The 20,745-nt window shown below is 46.3% G+C and overlaps 1 protein-coding gene across 5 annotated transcripts; it reads left to right on the plus strand.

Annotated features, from left to right (window-relative positions):
* Positions 1-1,321: 1,321 nt before the first annotated feature.
* CLN5 (CLN5 intracellular trafficking protein) lies at positions 1,322-18,148 on the plus strand. 5 transcript variants are annotated; one of them, XM_084616796.1, is made up of 5 exons: positions 1,322-1,773; positions 5,853-5,992; positions 6,577-6,631; positions 7,165-7,390; positions 15,955-18,148. In XM_084616796.1, the coding sequence occupies exons 2-5, from the start codon at positions 5,916-5,918 to the stop codon at positions 16,464-16,466; spliced, it is 870 nt and encodes a 289-aa protein (XP_084472922.1). In that variant the 5' UTR covers positions 1,322-1,773; positions 5,853-5,915; the 3' UTR covers positions 16,467-18,148. The 5 variants fall into 5 exon arrangements, with proteins under 5 accessions (XP_084472922.1, XP_084472923.1, XP_084472920.1 ...); XM_084616797.1 differs by having other exon boundaries at positions 5,907-5,992; XM_084616794.1 differs by lacking the exon at positions 6,577-6,631 and having other exon boundaries at positions 1,324-1,773.
* The last annotated feature ends 2,597 nt before the right edge of the window (positions 18,149-20,745 follow it).

A 20,745-nucleotide genomic window follows, 5' to 3' on the forward strand; every position in this document is an offset into this window, starting at 1 on the left:
GGGGGAAGTAGGGGTGAAACCAAAATAGCAAGCAGTGCAGAATAGCAGGGACCAGGGTTGGCTGGTACCAGATTTTCCCTCCATTAAATAGCTAAAAATGCAAGCAATCCCAGCAGGGATTCACATTGAAGGGTGCATATCAGCAAAGCAGCAGCAGCGGCACAGAGCCAAGGTGAGGCTGCAAAGCGACAGTGAGGATGGTTTCCTGGTTGGAAAAGGCCAGGAGACCAAACACACCTGCAGGCTTGCTCCGCCCCAGTATTTCCAGCTCCAGCTGCTTCTCTCGGGCTCCTAACTCACCCAGGGCCGCTCACAGGAGGCAGGCTCTGAATGGACGTGCGCGCAAGACCCAGCAGGCTTGGAAGAGCCACCCTCGGAGATGAGGCGATGCTGCACCTGGCGCGGATCACATGCAAACAGCTTGCTGACCCTGGTCGGCGCCACCCCTGGCCTACCGCCCCAGTCCAAGCCAGGCAGGCAAGTGTGAGTTAAGTGCTGGTCGGTGGCGGGGCGCTGTATGAACCAGCATTGGTGGTGCGGGAAAAAAAATAAAAATAAAAAGCCAAAACCAAAAGACATGAGCCCCTCCAACTGACCCTGCAAGGGCCCCACAACTGTCCCTGCCAGACTCTCATGTGCCTCCTCCCAACTGCCCCAGCTACGGACCCCACCATGCGCCTCCACCCCAACTGCCCCTGCCAGGGCCCCAAGCGCCTCCACTCCACTGCCCCAGGCAGGGCCCCATGCACCCCCAACTGACCCCAGATCTCCACATGCATCTACTAGGGTTGCCAACTTTCTAAGGGCACAAAACTGAACACCCTAGTCCCGCCCCTTCCATAAGGCCACGCCCTATGCCCCGCCTTCTCCGAGACCCTGTCCCTCCCCCCTCGCTCACTACATTCCCCCTCCCTCCCTGGCTTGCTCTCCCCCATCCTCACTCACTTTCACTGGGCTGGGGCAGGGGGTTAAGGTGGGGGAGGGCTCTCACTGAGGGTGCAGGCTCCAGGGTGGGGCCACAAAGGAGGGGTTCGGGGTGTTGGGGGGGCTCTGGGCTGGGGAGGGTGAAGGCTCCATCTTGAGGTGCAGGTTCTGGGGTGGAGCCAGGGATGAGGGGTTTGGGGCGCCGGAGGGGGCTCCAGGCTGGGAGGTGGGGAAGAAAGAGGGACCCAGGCAGAGCTGAGCTTTTAGTAAAATATAAATAAATAAATAAGAAAAGCGGCGCCCGGCCGGCGCGGGCTGCAGCTACAGTACAACCAGCCCCCCGCCGGCTGGTGCGCCGCCCCCCCAGACTGGATGCCCAAAGGCGGACCAAGAAGTTGGCCGCGGGCACGGTGCCACCCCCGCTGCAAGGGCCCGGGGCGAAGGCCCCGCAGGCGGCCAGCTGCGACCGGCGCTCAGTCTGCTCCCTCCCCGCCCCCTTGCTTGGTGAGCCAGCCCCGGGGCGGAGGCGAGCAGAGGGCGGCGGGGGAAGGAGGAGGAGGAAGCCGAAAGCGAAAGGAAAACGGAGGCCGCATAATCCCCCCGCCCTTGCCAGGGCTGAGTCACGGAGCCCATGTGACGGGCGGACTCGAGTCCGCTGCCTCGTCCCCACCCGGGGCAGCTTCAGGCGTCCGGACCAGCGGCCGGGGCCTGCGGGAAGGGGCCGCGCCGAGAGATGAGGGCTGATGGCCACCGGGAGCTGCTGCTGCTGCTGCTGCTCGTGGCTGGGATGCCTGCCCGCTTTGCAGGATCCCAGCCCCAGCAGCAGCGCAAGTGGCCTGTGCCTTACAGGTGAGTTGGTGGGCTGCTCAAGGAGCAAGGCTGACTCACTGTGTGTGTATACACACACACACACACACAGAGTCAGGCAGCCGAAATCACTCCCATTTTGGGGTTTGTTTTAGACGCTTAATTCAGAGCCTCTTTGCCTCTCCTCTTTGGGTGAGTGTGTGTAAACCAGACATCATTGTAAAGCTTCCTTGTTCAGGGACTCACAGGGTTAAAAAGGCCTACGTTGAGTGTCCGCCTGCAGCGCTATAGGCACGCTTCCTATTTAGTTGGAAATGACCCCTGGATTTGATTGCAGAAGTGGCTAATCAGAGGTATACACCCAGGAAGAGTCTCTGTTCATCCAGGTAGCTCTTTTTGAAATCAAAGGGCTGATTTGTATCAGTAGGGACTATCCAAGTGAGTAACAGTTTGCAAGTTGCAGTTTTGGTCAAAGCCTTAAAAAACTGTAAGAATGGCCATACTGGGTCAGACCAATGGTCCATGTAGCCCAGTATCCTGTGCTCTGACAGTGGCGTCAGCTGCTTCAGAGGAAATGTATCATTGGTCTGATCCAGTGTGGCCATTCTTATGTACAGCATATTATAAATCAAGCCATCTCTGAACTGTTTAAGCATAGAAACTGCAACTACTTACTTCCCTTCTTCTGCCTGCAAAAGATAGAGTCTTAAACCAATACAAAAAACCAGGGACAGTCTCTGAAAACAGGTTTCATAACTCCAGAAAGTCATTGTGCTTCACTGGTTTGACTTAGCAAAAAGTTTTGTGAAATATTGTGTAACTAATTAAGATGGTTTTTTTGGTTTTTGCTTTTCAAAATTCCAGTCCAGATTGAGGAAGTGTGTAATGGGTCAAGAGCAAGCCTGAAAATTGCAGAGTGCTGAAAAATGTTGAGGTCACCATTGATTTCTTTTCTGCAATGATTTTCTTTCTTCTAAGGGTGTTTTTTAAGTGCCCTAAAAATTGGAACTTCTGTGTCAGGACTCGAACCATTTTAGTCATTTTTTTTCTAGTTCTAGTACATTAGTAAATCTAGTTTGCCAAAGGACTGTTTAAGTGAGACCTCTGCTTTTTTCTGATACCTGTTTTAGTTTGGTAGACTCCATCCTCCCATTTCATTATTGTACATAATAAGGTGTTAATAGTGATATAGTTAAAGCACCTGGCATGCTTTCCATTTAAAACTCAGATTTCCAGAGAGACTATAAATCTGTACTAACGATTCCCTACTGGCAGCAATTGACTCCTTTAAAAAAAAAAATTAAAGTTTGGGACTTACTTCTTTTTTAAGTCATTCAGAGTAATTCCTTGTTTGTCAGTAGCATTTCATCAAATTCTCAATTTATGAGTAAGAGGATAGGTCCTGTAGACTTGACCTGGAATCTGAAAATCAACCTGTGTTCTTTCTAGCTGGTGGATCTTGGCCACAAACAGTAATAAGTGCCCCAATTTTCAGTGATACTTATAATTTAATTCTCATTGTAGTAAGTAGGAGCTGCAGCTGCCTGAGGCCTCAGAAAATCAGGTCAAAATATTTTGTAATTGGAACTTAGTTAAAAATTGTTATTGATGCATGAACCAATATAGATTCCTGCTCACTGTTCTATGGCTGTATGGAATCTTCAGTGCTAACAGAAGTTAATTGTGCCATAGGATTTTTTTTCTTCAATTTAAATTAAAATTTAAATATTCAGTGTTATAAAGTAGGGAAGGACTTGTGGGAGGGGGTAGAGAGGGGTGTAAATTATTACATCTAGTGAGTGTATGAGGGATAGGGGGGCAGTCAGGGGCAGCAGGTTTGTAGAAATTTTGGTGGTGCCCAGAAACAACCCCCCCCTTCCCCCCGCAAACTCCACACACACACACCAGCCTAAGGCTCTGGGAGGGAGTTTGGGTGGGGGAGGGGGTCTGGGGTTCAGGTGATTGGGGTACACGAGGGGGTGGGGATGCAGGCTCTGAGAGGGAGTTTGGGGTGCAGAAGGGGTGAGAGGTCAGGCTCTGGGAGGGAGTTTGGTGGGGGACGGGGATTGGGGTGCAGGCTCTGGGCTGGGGCAGGGGATTGGGGGGCAGGGTGCAGGCTCTGGAAGGGAATTTGGGTGCAGAAGGGGTGAGAGGTCGAGCTCTGGGAGGGAGTTTGGGTGGGGGAGGGGATCTGGAGTGCAGGCTCTGGGAACGAGTTTGGGTGCTGGGTGCAGGCTCTGGGCAGGGGTGCGGGAGCAGGTGGGTGTGCAGGCTCTGGGAGGGAGTTTGGGGACAAAAGTAGGTGTAGGGGAGGGGTGGGAGTGCAAGAGGGAGTTAGGGGGGAGGAGGTGCGGGGTGCAGGATGGGGGGGAGGGGTGCAGGCTCTGGGAGGGAGTTTGGGGACAAAAGTAGGTGCAGGGGAGGGGTGGGAGTGCAAGAGGGAGTTAGGGGGGAGGGGGTGCGGGGTGAGGGGTGCAGGCTCTGGGAGGGAGTTTGGGGGCGAGAGGAGGTGCGGGGGTGGGGATGCAGGAGGAAATTTGGGGGCCGAAGGGTGTGTTTGCAGAGGGGGTGTGAGTGCAGGTTCTGGAAGTGGATGGGGGGGTTCGATGCTTACCTGGGGCACCCCCTCCGACAGCGGCTCCTAGGCGGGGCAGGCCGGGGGGGGTCTCCTCATGCTGCTGTCTCCAGGCACCGCCCCTGCAGCTTCCCATTGGCCACAGGGGTGTTTGGGGCGGGGGCAGCGCGCAGCAGCACAACCCCCTCACACGGGCCGCAAGGACCTGCCAGCAGCCACGTGGAACTAGCATGCAGATAGCCGCTTAGCCCCGCTGCCCTGCTGGGTGGCGGCGGGAGCCCGCGGGCTATTTTATAATCGCCTGGGGGTGGCAGGTGGGGCCGGGGGAAACGTGGGGGGAGTGTGTGTGGTGGGGAGGTGGGAAACTTTGCTGGAGCTGGGCCCCTGGGACAGGAATATTCCTGGTGCACTGGCCCATAGAACTCGCTGCCCATGGGGGCAGTGTATTCCCAGTATCAAAGACTGATTACTGAATGCTAGAAAGGAAACAAAACACATAGTAACTGAGGGATTGTTCCTCCATCCACTGAAGTCCGTGGTGGGGTTGCCATTGACTTCAGTGGGTGCAGAATTAGGCGCTATGACTTCAAACTTGTTGAAACAAAACCAACCCTTATAAAGCATATAGGAGCCTGATCATCTCATATCTTTATTGGAGAACTTTTGCAGTGGAGAAATCATGGTTTTATGTTCTATATTGATAGTACTATACAAGTAGAGTCTGGTTTTCAGTTATCGTGAAAACAAGGTATGATTACCTAGAATGAGGTTTAATGGGAGAGCTGAAAATCTCTGGAGGATATGAGTGGATTTCATATTCTTAGGCCTTCTTTATATGGGGGAAATTAACTGGTATCAGTATTCCAGAATAGCTGTTGTGGTATAATTTAGCTGTTCCCAAATAACTCTCTTTTGTCGACACTGTTTCAGAATAAAACTGATCTCATTTCTGCATAATTACTCCACATTGTGAGGAGAATAATTATTTTGGAGTAAAGTCAATTTTTATTCCAGAATAGTGTCTACAGGGTGCTATTCTGGAATACCTATTCCAGAATAGCTATTTCCTGTGTAGAAAAGCCCTTAGGACCAAATTTTGAGACACATCTTAAACCAACCTCTAATCTTGTGACCACAGTGTAGTGTGTGCAAGTTACTTGCAAGTGCAAGTAATTACAGTGCAATTAACATTGTTTCCCACATTAGACATCTAAATGTTATTATTTGCACATATTGAAGACGCTATTTTAAGCCTCAGTCCTACAAACATGCACCTGAGTAATCCTATGAACTCATTTGTGTACGTGTTTTCAGGATTGAGGTATTATGACTTTTAAAGGTGCTGCACACCCATAGCTCCCATTGACTTTAAGGGGAGCCCCAGGTACTCAGAACTTCTAAAAATCAGGCCATTAGAGGCTGTTTTGGAAAGTGGCTCTTAAAATAAGTGTCTTTGTGGCTTCCTACCTTTCCTCTGAAGCTACACTGAGAGTTTTCCATGCTTTTGTTTTTAAACGTAGGCGTTTTGATTACCGTCCAAAAACAGATCCCTATTGTCAAGCTCGTTACACTTTCTGTCCTACTGGCTGTCTCATTCCAGTAATGAAGGATGAGGATGTCATTGAAGTCTATCGATTACAGGCTCCAGTGTGGGAATTCAAATATGGGGATCTGCTTGGACATTTGGTAAGGTGATGTTTTCATTTAACAAAAATTTGTAGTTGCAAATCAGTTAAATTCAGCAGCAAATGTCAACAATAGGACTTCATTCATTGTACTATTTCAGCACAGTTGTGTGGAGTATTGAAGGCTATGGGCTAGAAAACCACTAACCTTGAAACGAATTATGGGAGTAATTCAAGACAGATTAGGAAAAGAACATGATGTGGTATTTTTGCCCTTACATACCAAGCATTGGAAATGTATTGTGTGTGCATTAACTTGTATTTATTTGCATTTTTACATTGACTTTAACATCACTTACAAAGAACACCTTTGAGTTGATCCTTTATGACAAAATGTCTGGCTAGTGTGTAGGAAAGATCTTGTTAATCTTATACATCTACAGCTTTGTTTTGTTTTTTTTAAATGAAGAAGTAAGATCTCACAGTAAACAAAGTCTGATTTGAATTAAATTTTGTATGAACATGGATATCTGTCTGATCTGGAAAACCAGACTGCAGTCTTCCCTGTGGATCACTCACTGACAGTGTTGCCAACTCTTTTGACTTTTATAACAACTCTTACAATATATGGTGTTTCTCTTAAAGCCACAGCTCCTGGAATCATGTGAATGCAACAGAATCTCAGCTGCTTTTTTTAAAAGTAAGTTTCTAGCCCTCATGGTTGCAGAGGGACGCTTAAATAGGCGGACTCTAGAGAGTAAAAAATGAAAAGGCAAATAAGCTGAATCCAACGCTTATTGTTAACAGCATGAATTTTAAGGTAATTCCATGATTTTGGGGGCCTGACTCATGATTTTTGAATGCTTGTAGTTGGCAACACTGAGGTTTTCAAATGCTTTACATTACTTTGTACAGGATTGGGTCCACAAAAGGAGCTTCGTTTGTTGATCCTTGGCCCACAATTTGGGGTGGGGGGGATATGCAAAGGTAAGAGGGAGTTTGATGCCTAACTACGATTGAATATCTAACTCATAATTACCACTACTACAGGCTGCAAATGGAAGTAGGTGCAGGATACAGACAAGTATGATGTGAATCAATGTTTGTGTAATTTAGTGTGGTACATCCCATTACAGTACCCTGTTTTCTAAACTACTGTACAGTAGGTAAGTAATGCAAAGTGAAGTTGCCACTACCAGACCATTTTTCTTTGTGTTCATGATCTTTCCTCAGAATATTATGCATGATGCTGTTGGCTTCAAGAGCTCTCTAACTGGCAAAAACTACACAATGGAATGGTATGAACTCTTCCAGCTTGGAAACTGCACATTTCCGCATCTCCGGCCTGACAGGGATGCACCATTCTGGTGTAATCAGGGAGCTGCTTGCTTTTATGAAGGAATAGATGATGTACACTGGAAGGAAAATGGGACCTTGGTTCTGGTGACTACTATATCAGGTAGATTTTGGAATCCTGTGGTGACACTAATATCATGTCAGACAATATCTTTCCACTCACTTTTTGTGAGTCATTTGCAATGCACAGTGACTGAAGTTGTTAATTTGAAATTGAAATATTAGTTTTCTAATTTTCTGAATATAGGAAGTGATATGGTAATACTGTTCTTTGAACAACCCATGCTAAAAAGATGCTGTTAAGTGAGAATTGCTTGCTATGTCACATGAGCACCTCTGTTGGAATAATGCAGTCTTTTGAGTGTAAAAATAGCAAAACAGCGGAACCATTCTGGCCTCTTTTCATACACTTGTGTTGGAACACAACCTCCTGCTGTCAAGTGGCAGATGAATTTTAAAATGGAAAAATTGAGAGAATTGTGTTGTGTTCTATTTATCGGTTTGAGAGCACAACAGGAAATGCTCTCAAGAACAGCTACAGTCACTCGTCTCTTTTTTCCAACTGCTGTATCATAAAGCTGCAAATAGGCCTATTACTGCTACTGGGATTATCTATCTCATATTGCAGGACAAGTGGTGTATTTATTATACTTAGTCTTTTTGTATAGCTTATCAAAATAGCTTCTTGGTTCAATCTACATTATAGGCTCATCATGGCCCCTTAATGTGAAACTGAAATGCTAGAATAAAATAATACTCTCCTTAATAGATACTGAACAAATTGCATGAAAAGCTCATACAAGAATCTGCTGCCTTTTAAATAAAATGTATAGAAGTGTTCCGTATGTTCACCTAGCCTGCTAAGCCTCTGGCACACTCTACAGCAGAGGTGGGCAAACTAAGGCCCGTGGGCCACATCCGGCCGCAGGACCATTCTGCCCGGCCCCCGAGCTCCTGGCCCGGGAGGCTCACCCCCGGCCCACCTTCCGCTGTCCCCCCTCCCCTACAGCCTCGGCTCACTGCGCTGCCAAGCACAATGTTCTGGGCAGCAGGGCTGCAGAGCCCGTCCAGACCCCTCTGCTCTGTGCTGCGCGGTACGTGGCTGGCTCCAGCTGAGCGGCGTGGCTGCCTGTCCTGGTGCAGCCGCATCGCCAGCCAGTGGTGCTCCAGGCAGCGCGGTAAGGGGGCGGCAGGGGGTTTGAATAGAGGGCAGGGGAGGTCAGGGGCCGGGGGTGTGGATAGGGGTCGGGGATGTCAGAGGGCAGGGAACGGGGGTAGAATGGGGGCAGAGGTTCCAGGGGCAGTCAGGGAGAAGGGGTGGTTGGATGGGGCAGGGGTCCTGGGGGAGCAGTCAGGAAGGAGAGGGGGGGTTGGATGGGGTGGCGGGGGGCAGTTAGGGGTGGGGCGGTTTGGGGGCGGTCAGGGGACAGAGAGCAGGGTGGGTGGATGGGGCAAGGGTTGTCAGGGAATGCGGGGGTTGGATGGGCAGGATTCTTGGGGGGCCATCAGGGGGCGAGAAGCGGGGGGCGTCGGATAGGGGGCGGGAGCCAGGCCCTCCATACAATTTCTGAAACCCGATGCGGTCCTCAGGCCAAAACGTTTGCCCGCCCCTGCTCTACAGGCTGCTTTTCTTTCTAAGCAGCAAAAATCCGATTAAAACTATGGACTTATGTGCTTCAAATGCTAACGTAATGTATTATTCTACCTAAGTTCCCTTCCATTTTCATCAGCTTGGCATCTCAACCTTTGAGTCTGCAGATTCCATTTGACTGATGCTGCTAAGAAATAAAAAGCAGCCCATATAAAGTGACAGAGCCTTAACTAACTAACTACATGGGTCTCCTCCATATTATTCATACATCCACACCGGTTCTTTCAGATTTGTTGGTAGCCTCTGGTACTGTTGATCATAATGTATTTTTGAACTTTCCTGTGGGTCCTAGCGGGAGTGGTTAGAATATTATTTGTGAGGTACTTTCCTTTTGGGGAGATGCTATGTGCAGTTTTGGCAGGTTGCTCATTTTTCCAAGGGCCTTTTGTGAAGGTAATCCTTGACTCCATTCCATTTTCCCTGTTCTCTGGCACATACGTGAATCTGCTTGGGGAGAAAGTCAGATGGTTTGGGTTGTAGTGCTGCAGCACATTGATGACACTCATACATCTTTTACCTGAATCTCTATTCCTGTGTGTCTTGTATAATCATATATACATGTGCTCATTTGGTGTACATAGGAATTGCCAGACAGCATCAGGTCCATGGTCCATCTACTCCAGTTTCCTATCTGTAACAATGGTCAGCAACAGGTGCTTCATATGCAGATGCAAAAAACCTACAGTAGGCAGATGTGGGATAATCTCTTTCTCCTCCCCCCCCCCACCCCTCCCAGTGGCCTCCTACTTCTTAATTAGAGATTGGCTTAAGCCCCGAAGCATGAGGTTTTATATCCTTTCCAAAAATGTTTAACGTTGATTGTTATAACACTGGATATTCTTGTTGTTCTTGTAAATACCTAATCCCTCTTTTAATTCTTGTTAAATGCTCCCTCTTGGTGACATCCTGTGGCAATGAGTTCCATAGTCTAATTATTCATTGTATGAAAAAGTATTTCTTTTCATCAGTTGTGAATTTGGCTGTATACTGAGCAGTGGTTTTTCATTAATCTGTCTACGTTGATGCCGAGGTTTCTTTCCTGAGTTGACACAGTTAACTAAGAATCATATAAAGTGTACAGGCAGTTCAATTTTCCCCCCCTCCAACATGCATTACTTTGGATGTACCAACACTGAACTTCATCTGCAGATGTGCTGTCCATTTATTTAGCTTGGTCCATCACAGTCATCTCTGGATGTGACTATCCTAAATAACTCTATAATATCTCCAAATTTTGCTACCTCACTACTTGCATCCTTTCCAGATTGTTAATGTATTAAACATCACTGGACCTAGCACAGAATCTTGAGGCACCCCACTGTTCACCTTGTGCCATGATGAAAATTGACCATTTCTACTTCTTGTTTCTGTATGCTAACCAGTTTTGATCCAGGACACTAATTTGTTTCTCACCGCAGGGCTACTTAGCTTCTTTAGTAGCTTCTTGTTAGGGACCTTGTTGAAGGGGAGTTGTTTCTCTTTTGCCCGGTACTTTATTGACCTATTCAAAGAATTTTAAGAGATTATTGAGACAACTTCCCTCTGCAGAAACCTTGTGGTTAGGCCTCATCATATCATGATCTTCCAGGTGTTTTATTATTTGGGTTTTAATTATCGTTTCAATCAAGTACAGCTGTTAGGTTTACTGGTGTGTAATTCCCTGGATCAGCCTTGGAGCCTTCTTATAACATAGATATCACCTTTCTGTCCAAAGTATACCGGCTGTTTTTAATGATTGTGTATTTTTGGTAGCCAGTGTGCCACTTCATACTTAAGTTTCTTCAGCACTCTTGGACGTACACTAGGCCTGGTGACTAGATGCTTTTTAAATTATCAGTTTGCTCCATCAACTTGTCTTCTGACACCTCAATGTCTGGTGGTACCTCATGTGTATTACCAGAAGAGAGCAGATCTGAGGTAACTATCTCCCTGACGTCCTTTATGGTGATGACTGAGGCAAAGGAATCATTTGTTCTCTCAGCAGTATCCTTATTATCCTCCTTAATTGCTCCCTTTCACTCCTCTGATGCAACAGACCACCAGTTTTTTGCAGGCTTCTGATTTCTAATAGACTTACAAAATTTCATAGTTTGTTTTTATACCTTTTTAGCTGTTTGCTTTTCAAAATCCATGTTACCTCCCCTAATTTCCATTTTACATATTGCTTGCTGTAATTTATGTGTGTTTATTGGTTTCATTGGGATTATATTTCCAAATCTGGAAAGATCTGTTTGGTTCAAATAACCTCTCTAACCTGGCCATTTAGCCAGACTGGTTGCCTTTTTGCTTTCCTTATGCCTTTTTGTTCAGAGGTATACATGCCTTCTGAGACTCTGCTATTATTTCCTTATGCCACATCTAAGGATTTAACTGCCTTTACTTTTGACTTTAGGGCATTTTTGACTAGTCTCCTTTTTATTGAAATATTCCTTTCTAAAGTTTAGTGTAATTTATGTTGTTTTTTGGTACCTGACTTCCCCATAGGATGTTGAATCTAATTGTCTTGTGATCATTACTACTTAGTGCAGGGGACCGCAAACTACGGACCATGGGACAGATCCAGCTCGTCAGGGCTTTAAATCTGGCCTGTGGGATTGCCAGCCCCTCGCTGCACCACGGCTAAGGCAGGGTCCCTGCCTGCTCTGGCCCATGCTGCTTCCAGAAGCAGCCGACACCACGTCCCTGTGGCCCCTAGGGGAGCAGAGGGCTCTGTGCTCTGCCCTCGCCTGCAGGCACTGCCCCCCCCGCACCGCTCCTCAGCTCTCATTGGCCAGGAATGGGGAACTATGGCCAATGGGAGCTTCAGGGGTTGTACCTACAGGTGAGGGCAGCGTGTGGCGGAGCTGGCTGCCCCACCCCACCCCCAGGAGCTGGCCACTTCTGGGAGGATATTTTAATTGTCAAAATAACACAGAAACGCAACAACAATATAATCACACCATTTTCAATTATTTTGGTAATTTTATTTCAAAATACTTGTGGGAAAATAATTGAAAATGATGTGGATATATTGTTGTTGCGTTTCTGTGTTATTTTGACAATTAAAATATGCAGAACTTTGCAGATTTTTAAATTTTTGGTGCAGAATTCCCTTGAGCACTAGGGGTCTGTGTGGCGCAATCTGGGTGCAGGCAGCTCGGTGTGGGGTTCTGGATGCAGGGGGAATGGGACTCTGCAGGGGAGTCCAGATGAAGGTGGTTAGGGCTCAGTGTGCGTGTGTGTGTGCGCGGGGGGGAGGATGTGTGGGGGTCAGGGTGCAGCTGTTCAGTGGGATGGGGGTCTGGGTGTGGGGGATCCTGATGCAGGGAGTGAGGCTTGGCCGGGTAGGGATTTGAGGGTCTCAGTCGGGGGTTCCAGGTGCAGGGGGTTCCTGATGCAGAGGGGGCTTGGTGTGGGGAGGGTGTCACTGTACAGGGAGCTGTGCTCCCTGTCCGCCCAGTCCCCGTGCATCTAGACGACCCCCCCTCCCCCTGCACAGAGACACCCCCACACACCCCCATGGTGCAGAACTTCCTGTAGCCAGGGGAAGTTTCTGGGGCTTGATCTGACCCAGCCCCGGCTGCTCTATGCAGGGAAGGGGGAACTCCATCTCAATCCTCCTCTTCCTCCCCCACCCCACCCAGCTGAGACTAGAATATTAGGGTTGGAAGAGATCTCAGGAGGTCATCTAGTCCTATCCCCTGCTCAAAGCAGGACCAACACCAACTAAATCATCCCAGCCAGGGCTTTGTCAAGCCAGGCCGTAGAGGTTTTTAAGGATGGGGATTCTACCATCTCCCTGGCCTAGGTAACATCCCTGGGCGGCCAGCGCATCCCCAGATCCCACTTCCCCCAGTGATTTACCTCTCTCTCTGGCTGCCCGAACAGAAGCATCTGAGCTGCCAAGCTGCCAGGGAGGGTGAGTGAGTACTGATGCAGCTTCTCTTTACTTCCCCTCAGAAACCATTTTCTGCAAGGAAGCAAAGGAATCTGTGGGGAGGTTTTGGACCTACTACCTTGGGACCCAATGCTGCAAAAACTAAGCAAATCAGCACTACCAAGAGTCTGCAGTTTTGGGCTCCTAATACCACAGCATTTCTTGTGCAATTGTGGTTTACTGGCATTCTCACTGTGATAGGAGAATGCTCTGGAAATCACTTTCTTCATTGCTCTGAAGATGGAGTGTGTTGACCTTCAGAAAATACGGCATGGCACTTTTACTCCCTCAGACCTTAACTTCGTAAGAAATGTGTGTGGGTTGGATTTCTTCAGTGGGTAGGTTTGAACGTGTTTTGGGTAGCTTGTGCCAGTTTTGGTGATTTACATTTTGTAATAATTGAAAATCACTTTAAAGAGTCAGAGTTGTTAGTAAGGGCATATGTTTTGAAACATTAAAAAAGTAAAAAAGATCATTTAAATTGCATGCCCAGTTCGTGCATAATCTTTTGTTTGTTTGTGGCCAGTGTTTTTTATTTAACAATAAAAATCCCAGTCTTGTGAAGAGAGGGAAACGCCATCCCACGATATACACTGCGGCACACCCCAAGAATGTGAAGTGTAATTAAAATTCTTCTCTGTGCGGCATACAGTGACAGGGTGGCTGTTAATACAGGATTTATGACTTGCTTTATTATGAACCTGAATCATAGGAAGTTCCAAAAATTCAACTAACTGTGATAAAAGAATAGGATTGTTGTTGCTATTGTTGTTTGTATTGCAGTTATGGCCCAGGACCCCCTTGCGCTAGGTGCTGTACAAACACAGGAAAAAGACAGTTCCTGCCCCAAAGAGCTTCTAATCTAAGTACAAAACAGGTGGAGACAGACAGACAGGGGAGTACAAGGAAACAATGAGACAAAATTGGTTAGTATATTAGGCAGTGGTCTTAGCAAACCGTTGCCAAGTGTTTTGTCGGCTTTGGGGCAAAAGTGGTTTTTTTTTAAAGGAGGGATTTGAAGGAGAACAATGAAGTGGCTTTTCGGATGTGTATGGGGAGCCCCTCTGAAGCAGTGAGGGGCAGCATGGGAGAAAGCACAGGTGCTTATTTGAAAATTTGACAAGTGAGTGATGGATGCTGGCATCATGGGCCAGTTGGAGGTAAGTGAATGAGAGATGGATAGGCAGAGTAGGGATAGACAGTTAAAGGCTTTACAAGTGAAGATAAGCAGCTTAGATTTGATGCAATAGCGAAAGGGGATGCAGTGGAGGGATGGAAGAGAGAGGTGATGTGGTCAAAGCAACAGGCTAGGAAAAGGGTATTCGCAAGAGCATTCTGAATGGATATGAGAAGGGCAAGACTGCAGCGGCAGCCGATTTAGCACAGTAGCGAAGACAAGCCCTTAGAGTTGTGTAAGGCATGTGGCTTTGTACCACATGACATTTTGATTAAAAACTAGAATGATCTAAAATTAACATGGCACACATTAAATTGATTAAAAACTGTATAATTGATAGGTCTCAAAATGTAATTGTAAATAGAAAATTGTCATCGAGTGGGTGTGTTTCCAGTGGGATCCCACAAGGATCGATTCATGGCCCTACACTAATATTTTTGTCAATGACCTGGAAGAAAACATAAAATCATCACTTATAAAGTTTGTAGATGACACAGAAATAGTGGGAGTGATAAATAATGAAGACAGGTCACTGATTCAGACTGATCTGAATTGCTTAGTAAAGTGTGTGCAAGCAAAGTATTTTAATATGGATAAATGTAAATGTATACATCTAGGAACAAAGAATGTAGGCCATATGTACATGATGGGGGACTATATCCTAGGAAGCGGTGACACTGAAAAAGCTTTTGGGGTCATGGTGGATAAACAGCTGAATGTGAGCTCTCATTGTGATGCTGTGGCCAAAAGAGCTAATGCAATCCTGAAATGCATAAACAGCGGAACCTCTGGTTTATAACCCTATATTTTACCTCTGTCAATAGCCCTGTATTCTATCTCAGTATTTGACACTGGTGTGATCACTACTGGAATATTGTATCCAGCTCTGGCACCCACAATTCAAGGATGTCAACAAATTGGAGAGTTCAGAGAAGAGACATGAGAATGATTAAAGGATTAGAACACATGCCTGATAGTAATAGACTCAAAAAGGTCAATCTGTTTAGCTTAACAAAGAGAAGGTTAAGGGATGACTTGAGTACAGCCTATTAATATCTACACAGGGAATAAATATTTAATAAAGGGCTCTTCAGTCTAGCAGAGAAAGGTATAACATAATCCAATGACTGGAAGTTTAAGCTAGACAAATTCAGACTGGAAATAAGATGTAAATTTTTAACAGTGAGAGTAATTAATTAGGCTAAGATTTTGTTACGGATATTTTTAGTAAAACTCACAGACTGGTCAGGGGCAATAAATTAAAATTCACGGAAGCCCATGATCTGTCCCTGACTGTTACTAAAAATATTCCATGATAAAATGGGCACAGGCTGGGCAGCTGCAGGGTGGCTGGGAGCTCTGGGACCCCACCACCTGTGGGGCAGAGAGCTACAGGGTCTCCCTGCCCCCTCCCCAGCAGCGGGGAACTCCGGGGTCCCCGTCACCCTCAGCAGCTGGGACCTGCAAGGTACCGCCGCAGCCTGTGGCGGCGGGGAGCTGCGGGGTACCCCCACCGCCCATGGCGGCTCAAAGCTTGGGGACCCGCTGCCTCAGGTGGCGGGGGTACCTCACGGCTCCCCGCTGCTGGGGGAGGTGGCAGGACTCTTCAGCTCCTAGCTCCCGAGGCTGAAGTCACAGAGGTCTTTGGAAGTCACGGATTCCGTGAATTCTGCGATCTCCATGACGAAATCATAGCCTTAATAATTAACCATTGGAACAATTTACCAAGGGTTGTGGTGGATTCTCCAGCACTGACCATTTTTAAATGACGTTTGGATTTTTTCTAAAAGGCATGCTCATTGTGAAGTATTTTGGGGAAGTTCATAATGGTCCCTTCTAGCTTTGTAATCTATTAATTGTATGCATTTGTCAGTATTGTTTTCCATAATGCTTATGGACATATCCTATTTTTATTTTTTACAGGAACAATGTTTAACCAAATGGGAAAATGGGTACAATGTGACAATGAAACTGGCATATACTATGAGACCTGGACAGTTCGAGCAAGTCCTGACAAGCATGCGGTAGTGTGGTTTGAATCTTATGAATGCTCGAAATTTATATTAAGAACATACCAGAAGTTGGCCGATTTAGGGGCTGTATTTAATAAGATACAAACAAATTACACCAGCATTACTTTGTTTACTGGAGAACCCATTTATTTGGGGAATGAAACATCTATTTTTGGACCTCTAGGAAACAAGACGGTGGCTGCAGCCATAAGAGATTTCTACTATCTATTCAAACCTCATCAGTCTGTTGAGGAGTTCTTCTTGAATGTCTTAAAAATAGTAGATCAGGTTGTCTTGAACCACCAGTTTTACCTCTTTTACAACTTAGAATACTGGCTTTTACCTATGAAGTCCCCTTACATCAAAATAACTTATGAAGAGATCCCTTTACCTAATGAAGACTATATGAAGGTTGGTTTGTAATTATTTCATTAGTACCAAAAATGCCCTTTCTCCCAGATGTTCCTAAGGATGTTGATGTTATATTGGTACGATTACTGCAGAAATGGCAGCTCCTTATACTGTATCTGCAGTGAGAAGGCTTTTTTGAATGTAGGTTCTATGTATATTCATTGACTCTTCACCCAAGGAAGGGCAGAACAAAGAGTCCCCTGCTTGCTAGCTGCATTACAGCCCCGGAATTCTCAAGGGGTTTGGACCTGTCATTGGCCACATGATTGCCAATCATCTGCTTCTTCTTAAGGATGGGAATCTGCAGGAGCTGGTTACCAGCAGACACAGGGGCTTGCTAGCTTGACTCCATCAAAAATGTACCTTATACCCATTGGAACAGTGTATATTTCATATTTGAAAGGATGGAACTGGGACCAGTTGTCCTGGAACATGATGAAGTCAGCAGACACGGAAATGGGTTGAGAGCTGTTAGTAGATTACAGCTGTCATGCTGATGACTCCTTTGTTAGAAGGTGGTGGTGGTGATGTGCAAAGTCTGACTCTGGTTCTAGGGAGTTAGTGTCTGAACACTTTGCTGTTGGTAATCTGCTGAGGTGATGGGTATTGATGAAAGAGGAATAATCACATCTAATTTGAGCTTGCAGTCTGTTTGTGTAGTACTAGGATTTTATGGTTGTATTTTGTATAATTTAGAATGAAGGATAAAGTGTGTATTAAATGTATTGATGTATGATATGATTTGACCATATTCTGCCAGCCATCTTTCTGAAAGCAGAAAGGAATGGCCTAGTGTGCCATTGGTAAAGATGCATCAGCCAGAATCTTGTGTCTGAAGCTGATTTCAAGGCAGTAATAGACCTTTAGGGTCACCACTTTGTTGTAGGTTTAAAATTAGCATTTTGAAATAAGTAAAATAATGCAATGATTGTTTTGTGCTGCATTGCAATTTGATGTTCCTGTTCAAATGTTCTGTGTAAATCATTCCAGTTTTGTGTGTGAATGAGGAATGTGTGTTTTAGAAGATAAGTATGAAGGCCATCACCGGACCAGATGTTCTAGGGAAGAACCAAGAACGGAGATAAAGGCGCCAGGAGATTGCAACATGTCCCTATTGAGATGTCAGAGGAGAGCAGATTGACGACTCTAAAGATGAAGCAGGCACCTATCAATCAGGACAAGATAGCTGTGATCAAAATCAGCATGGGGTAACTTCCTGAGAGACTGATGAAGGAACAAGATAAAGGATGAGAAGAACAATTTAAGAAAACAAGCACTCGTCAAATGGCGATTGATTACAGCATGACAGTGCAAAATTCATTGGTCCCAATGAAGAAAGATCACTATATAAACAGGGTGCTTTGTCATGAAACTTTGGGTTCGTCCTGCCAAGACTTCCCCGGAGGATCGTGTTGCGACCAAGAAAACCCGGCTCCTCCGTACCTGTGATCAGCCCAGCTGGCCACTAGGTTGCTCCGGACTCTGAACTGGTAACTATAACATCGACTTGTGCGTGTGATTGAATGCATATGCTAATTGTTGTATTGCCAATAAGCGCGGCATATTGCATTTTCCCCTGGAAAAGATCCTGTGTGTTTCTTATAAGCATGACATTTGGAACTAGTGACTGGTTACAGAAGCAACATCAAAACTTGTAAATTTGTTAATAAAGATTAAAATATTTGGTCTAATAACAGTTGGTAGCATTATTCCTTTCATGTAAATGAACACTCTACTCTGGAATATGCTAACATAGCAGTGGTGGTAGAGCTACCAGGGTACGATTATAAGGGCCCATGTTAGACCTGTATTATACAGCCCCTTCTCCCTCTGACAGCTCCCCCCTCTGTCTGCTACAATTACTACATTTTCCCCTAACATTCAGTATAGTTTACATTGTAGAAGACCTAGCAAATTTAAGGCATCAATCAGTGAAATGCATTACCGAACTTGCCAAATAAAAACTAGAGACTAATAGCTAGAACTTTTGGCCAAAGGAGGAGGTTGCAAGCCTCAGGTAGTTGATGTTTGGTACATGGAAGCCCTGCATCTTTTCTTCTTCTTTTTGGGCATGTTGATTCCAAAGTAGCTGCTTCACTCAGTATCTGCCACTGCCTCCAACAATAGTACAGTTATCTTGATGATTCTGCTCTGAAGACTAGCAAATAAAAATTAGTGTTGCCAATTATGTTCAATAGATTCTAGCATGGATAGGAGCAATTTCATTTTAGAGCTATTGTCTAAAGCAGAAGTGGGCAAACTATGTCCTTCGGGCCACATCCAGCCCGTGGGACCCTCCAGCCCGGCCCCTGAGCTCCTGGCCCGGGAGGCTAGTCCCAGTCCCTCCCATGCTGTTTCCCCTCCCCCGCAGCCATGCCCCAAGCCGTGGGCGCAGTGCTCTGGGCGGCCAGGCAGTGCAGTTGCAGAGCTGCAGCCTGACTCGGTGCTCTGGGCGGCATGGCTGTAGCGCCGCCAGCCACCAGTGCCCCAGGCAGCGCGGTCAGGGGACAGGGGGGTTGGATAGATGGCAGGGGAGTTCAGAGGTGTGGTTGGGGGTGTGGATAGGGGTTGGGGCAGTCAGAGGGCAGGGAACAGGGGGGTTGGATGGGGCAGAGGTCGCAGGGGGGCACTCAGGAATGAGGGGGGGATTGGATGAGGCGGCAGGGGGCAGTTGGCGGCGGGTCTGGGGAGCAGGGAGTGTTACTATGGGGAGGAACAGTGGACATCTCTCCTCACTTCCCCTGGAGCAGCAGCTCTGGCTGCTGCATTGCTTACCAGCCTATAGGAGCCTCAAGTAGGACAGCTTGACTGGCCCTGCCTGAGCTTAAGGGAGCTTCTAGCAAAGGATGGCTTCCTTCTGTATAGAGCTTCCCGGGAGAGATTAAGAACCAACAACCAGTTATAGATGACTCCCACATTATCCACCCCTGCCTTTCGTCTCCTTTGATCTTTCAGTCTGACTTTAAATTTGTCTCCTTTGTTTAGGCCTTAGGGGTGATTAGCACTAATTTCAGCAATATAGGAACAGAGTATAACAATATAGTTGTCAGACTAGTGGTCCACCTCATCCAGTATTCTGTCACTTTAAAGGCTAGTCCCAAATGTTTCAGAGACACCCTGGCAGGCACCTATAGAATAAGCAGCTTCCTGGAAAATTCGTTCTCACCCCTGAGAGGCCTAAATTGTGAGGGTTTAATATCCTTGACAAAACAGTTGCATTTACTGTAACTAACTACTCTGCATATTCCTGTGAGCCACATAAATCCTGACCCTTTGATCCACTGAGGCTCTTGGGCTCACTGAAATCCTGTGTCCAACAAGCAGTGTTGCATCAATGCAAAACCCTATTGTAGATAAAGGCTAAGATTTAAAAAAAATTGGGAGCCTAAACATAGGCTTCTAAACAACAAATATGATTTTCAGCCAGACTAAGCAGAGTGTTCCTCCCCTGCATATCAATTAAACAAAAGCCAACAACATACTTGGCCAAGGAAAGCTTGAAATGTGGGGTAAACTCTGCCAGTGAAGATCATGGGTTTGTTCTAGTAAGAAGTAGTAGCAGCACCAGTTATTGAAATTAGGGCTAGATAAGACCTTACTAATGTTTAGTGAAATGAATCTTTAGAGAATACTTTCTTCTTTTTGTAGACAAACGCCAAGAATTTACCAGTTTGAAACTCTACTCTTGCCTCCCTCCCTGCCTTTCATTAAGTATGGTTTGAGCAGGTTAGGCTGGCAACATGAAAATTGCAGTGCCTTACCTGAAAATTTCCCTTGGAGTAATGAGGGCCACAGATCTATGATGTTGAGGATCTCTGCTTTATGCAGCTTTGGAGGAACATCTTACCATTCAGTCACTGGCAGGGCAAAATCTGCCAGCTGAGACGTTTCCACAGCCTAGACAATATCTAAGCACTCTGTATCAGGCCATGTCTGCACTACAAACTTTGATTGATACAAGTTACATTGGTGGACAGCTGCCAAAGTTAGCATAGCACTTGTTGGTGTGCATGCTTGGGTCAGCACAGCATGTACTTACCAGGAGTGCTTGTGTTGATGCAAAGTGTGATGCACCATGGGTAGGTAGCCCAGTGTGTCACATGCCACCATTTGGCAAAATGCCTTGTGGGAAATTTTCACATCTGGTGGGGTTAGATCTCTGGGAGCTGGTGGTCAAGTTTCCAGCATGCAACTTTCACCATCCCATAATGTTATCCAAAACCCATAATTTTCATGCCATTTTAAAAAATTCCACAAACCTGAGGAGCACCTTTCTGGCAGCCATCCACAA

The sequence above is a fragment of the Lepidochelys olivacea genome (genome assembly GCF_965140295.1).
Source record: "Lepidochelys olivacea isolate rLepOli2 genome assembly, chromosome: 1".
NCBI classification, from domain to species: Eukaryota; Metazoa; Chordata; order Testudines; family Cheloniidae; genus Lepidochelys; species Lepidochelys olivacea.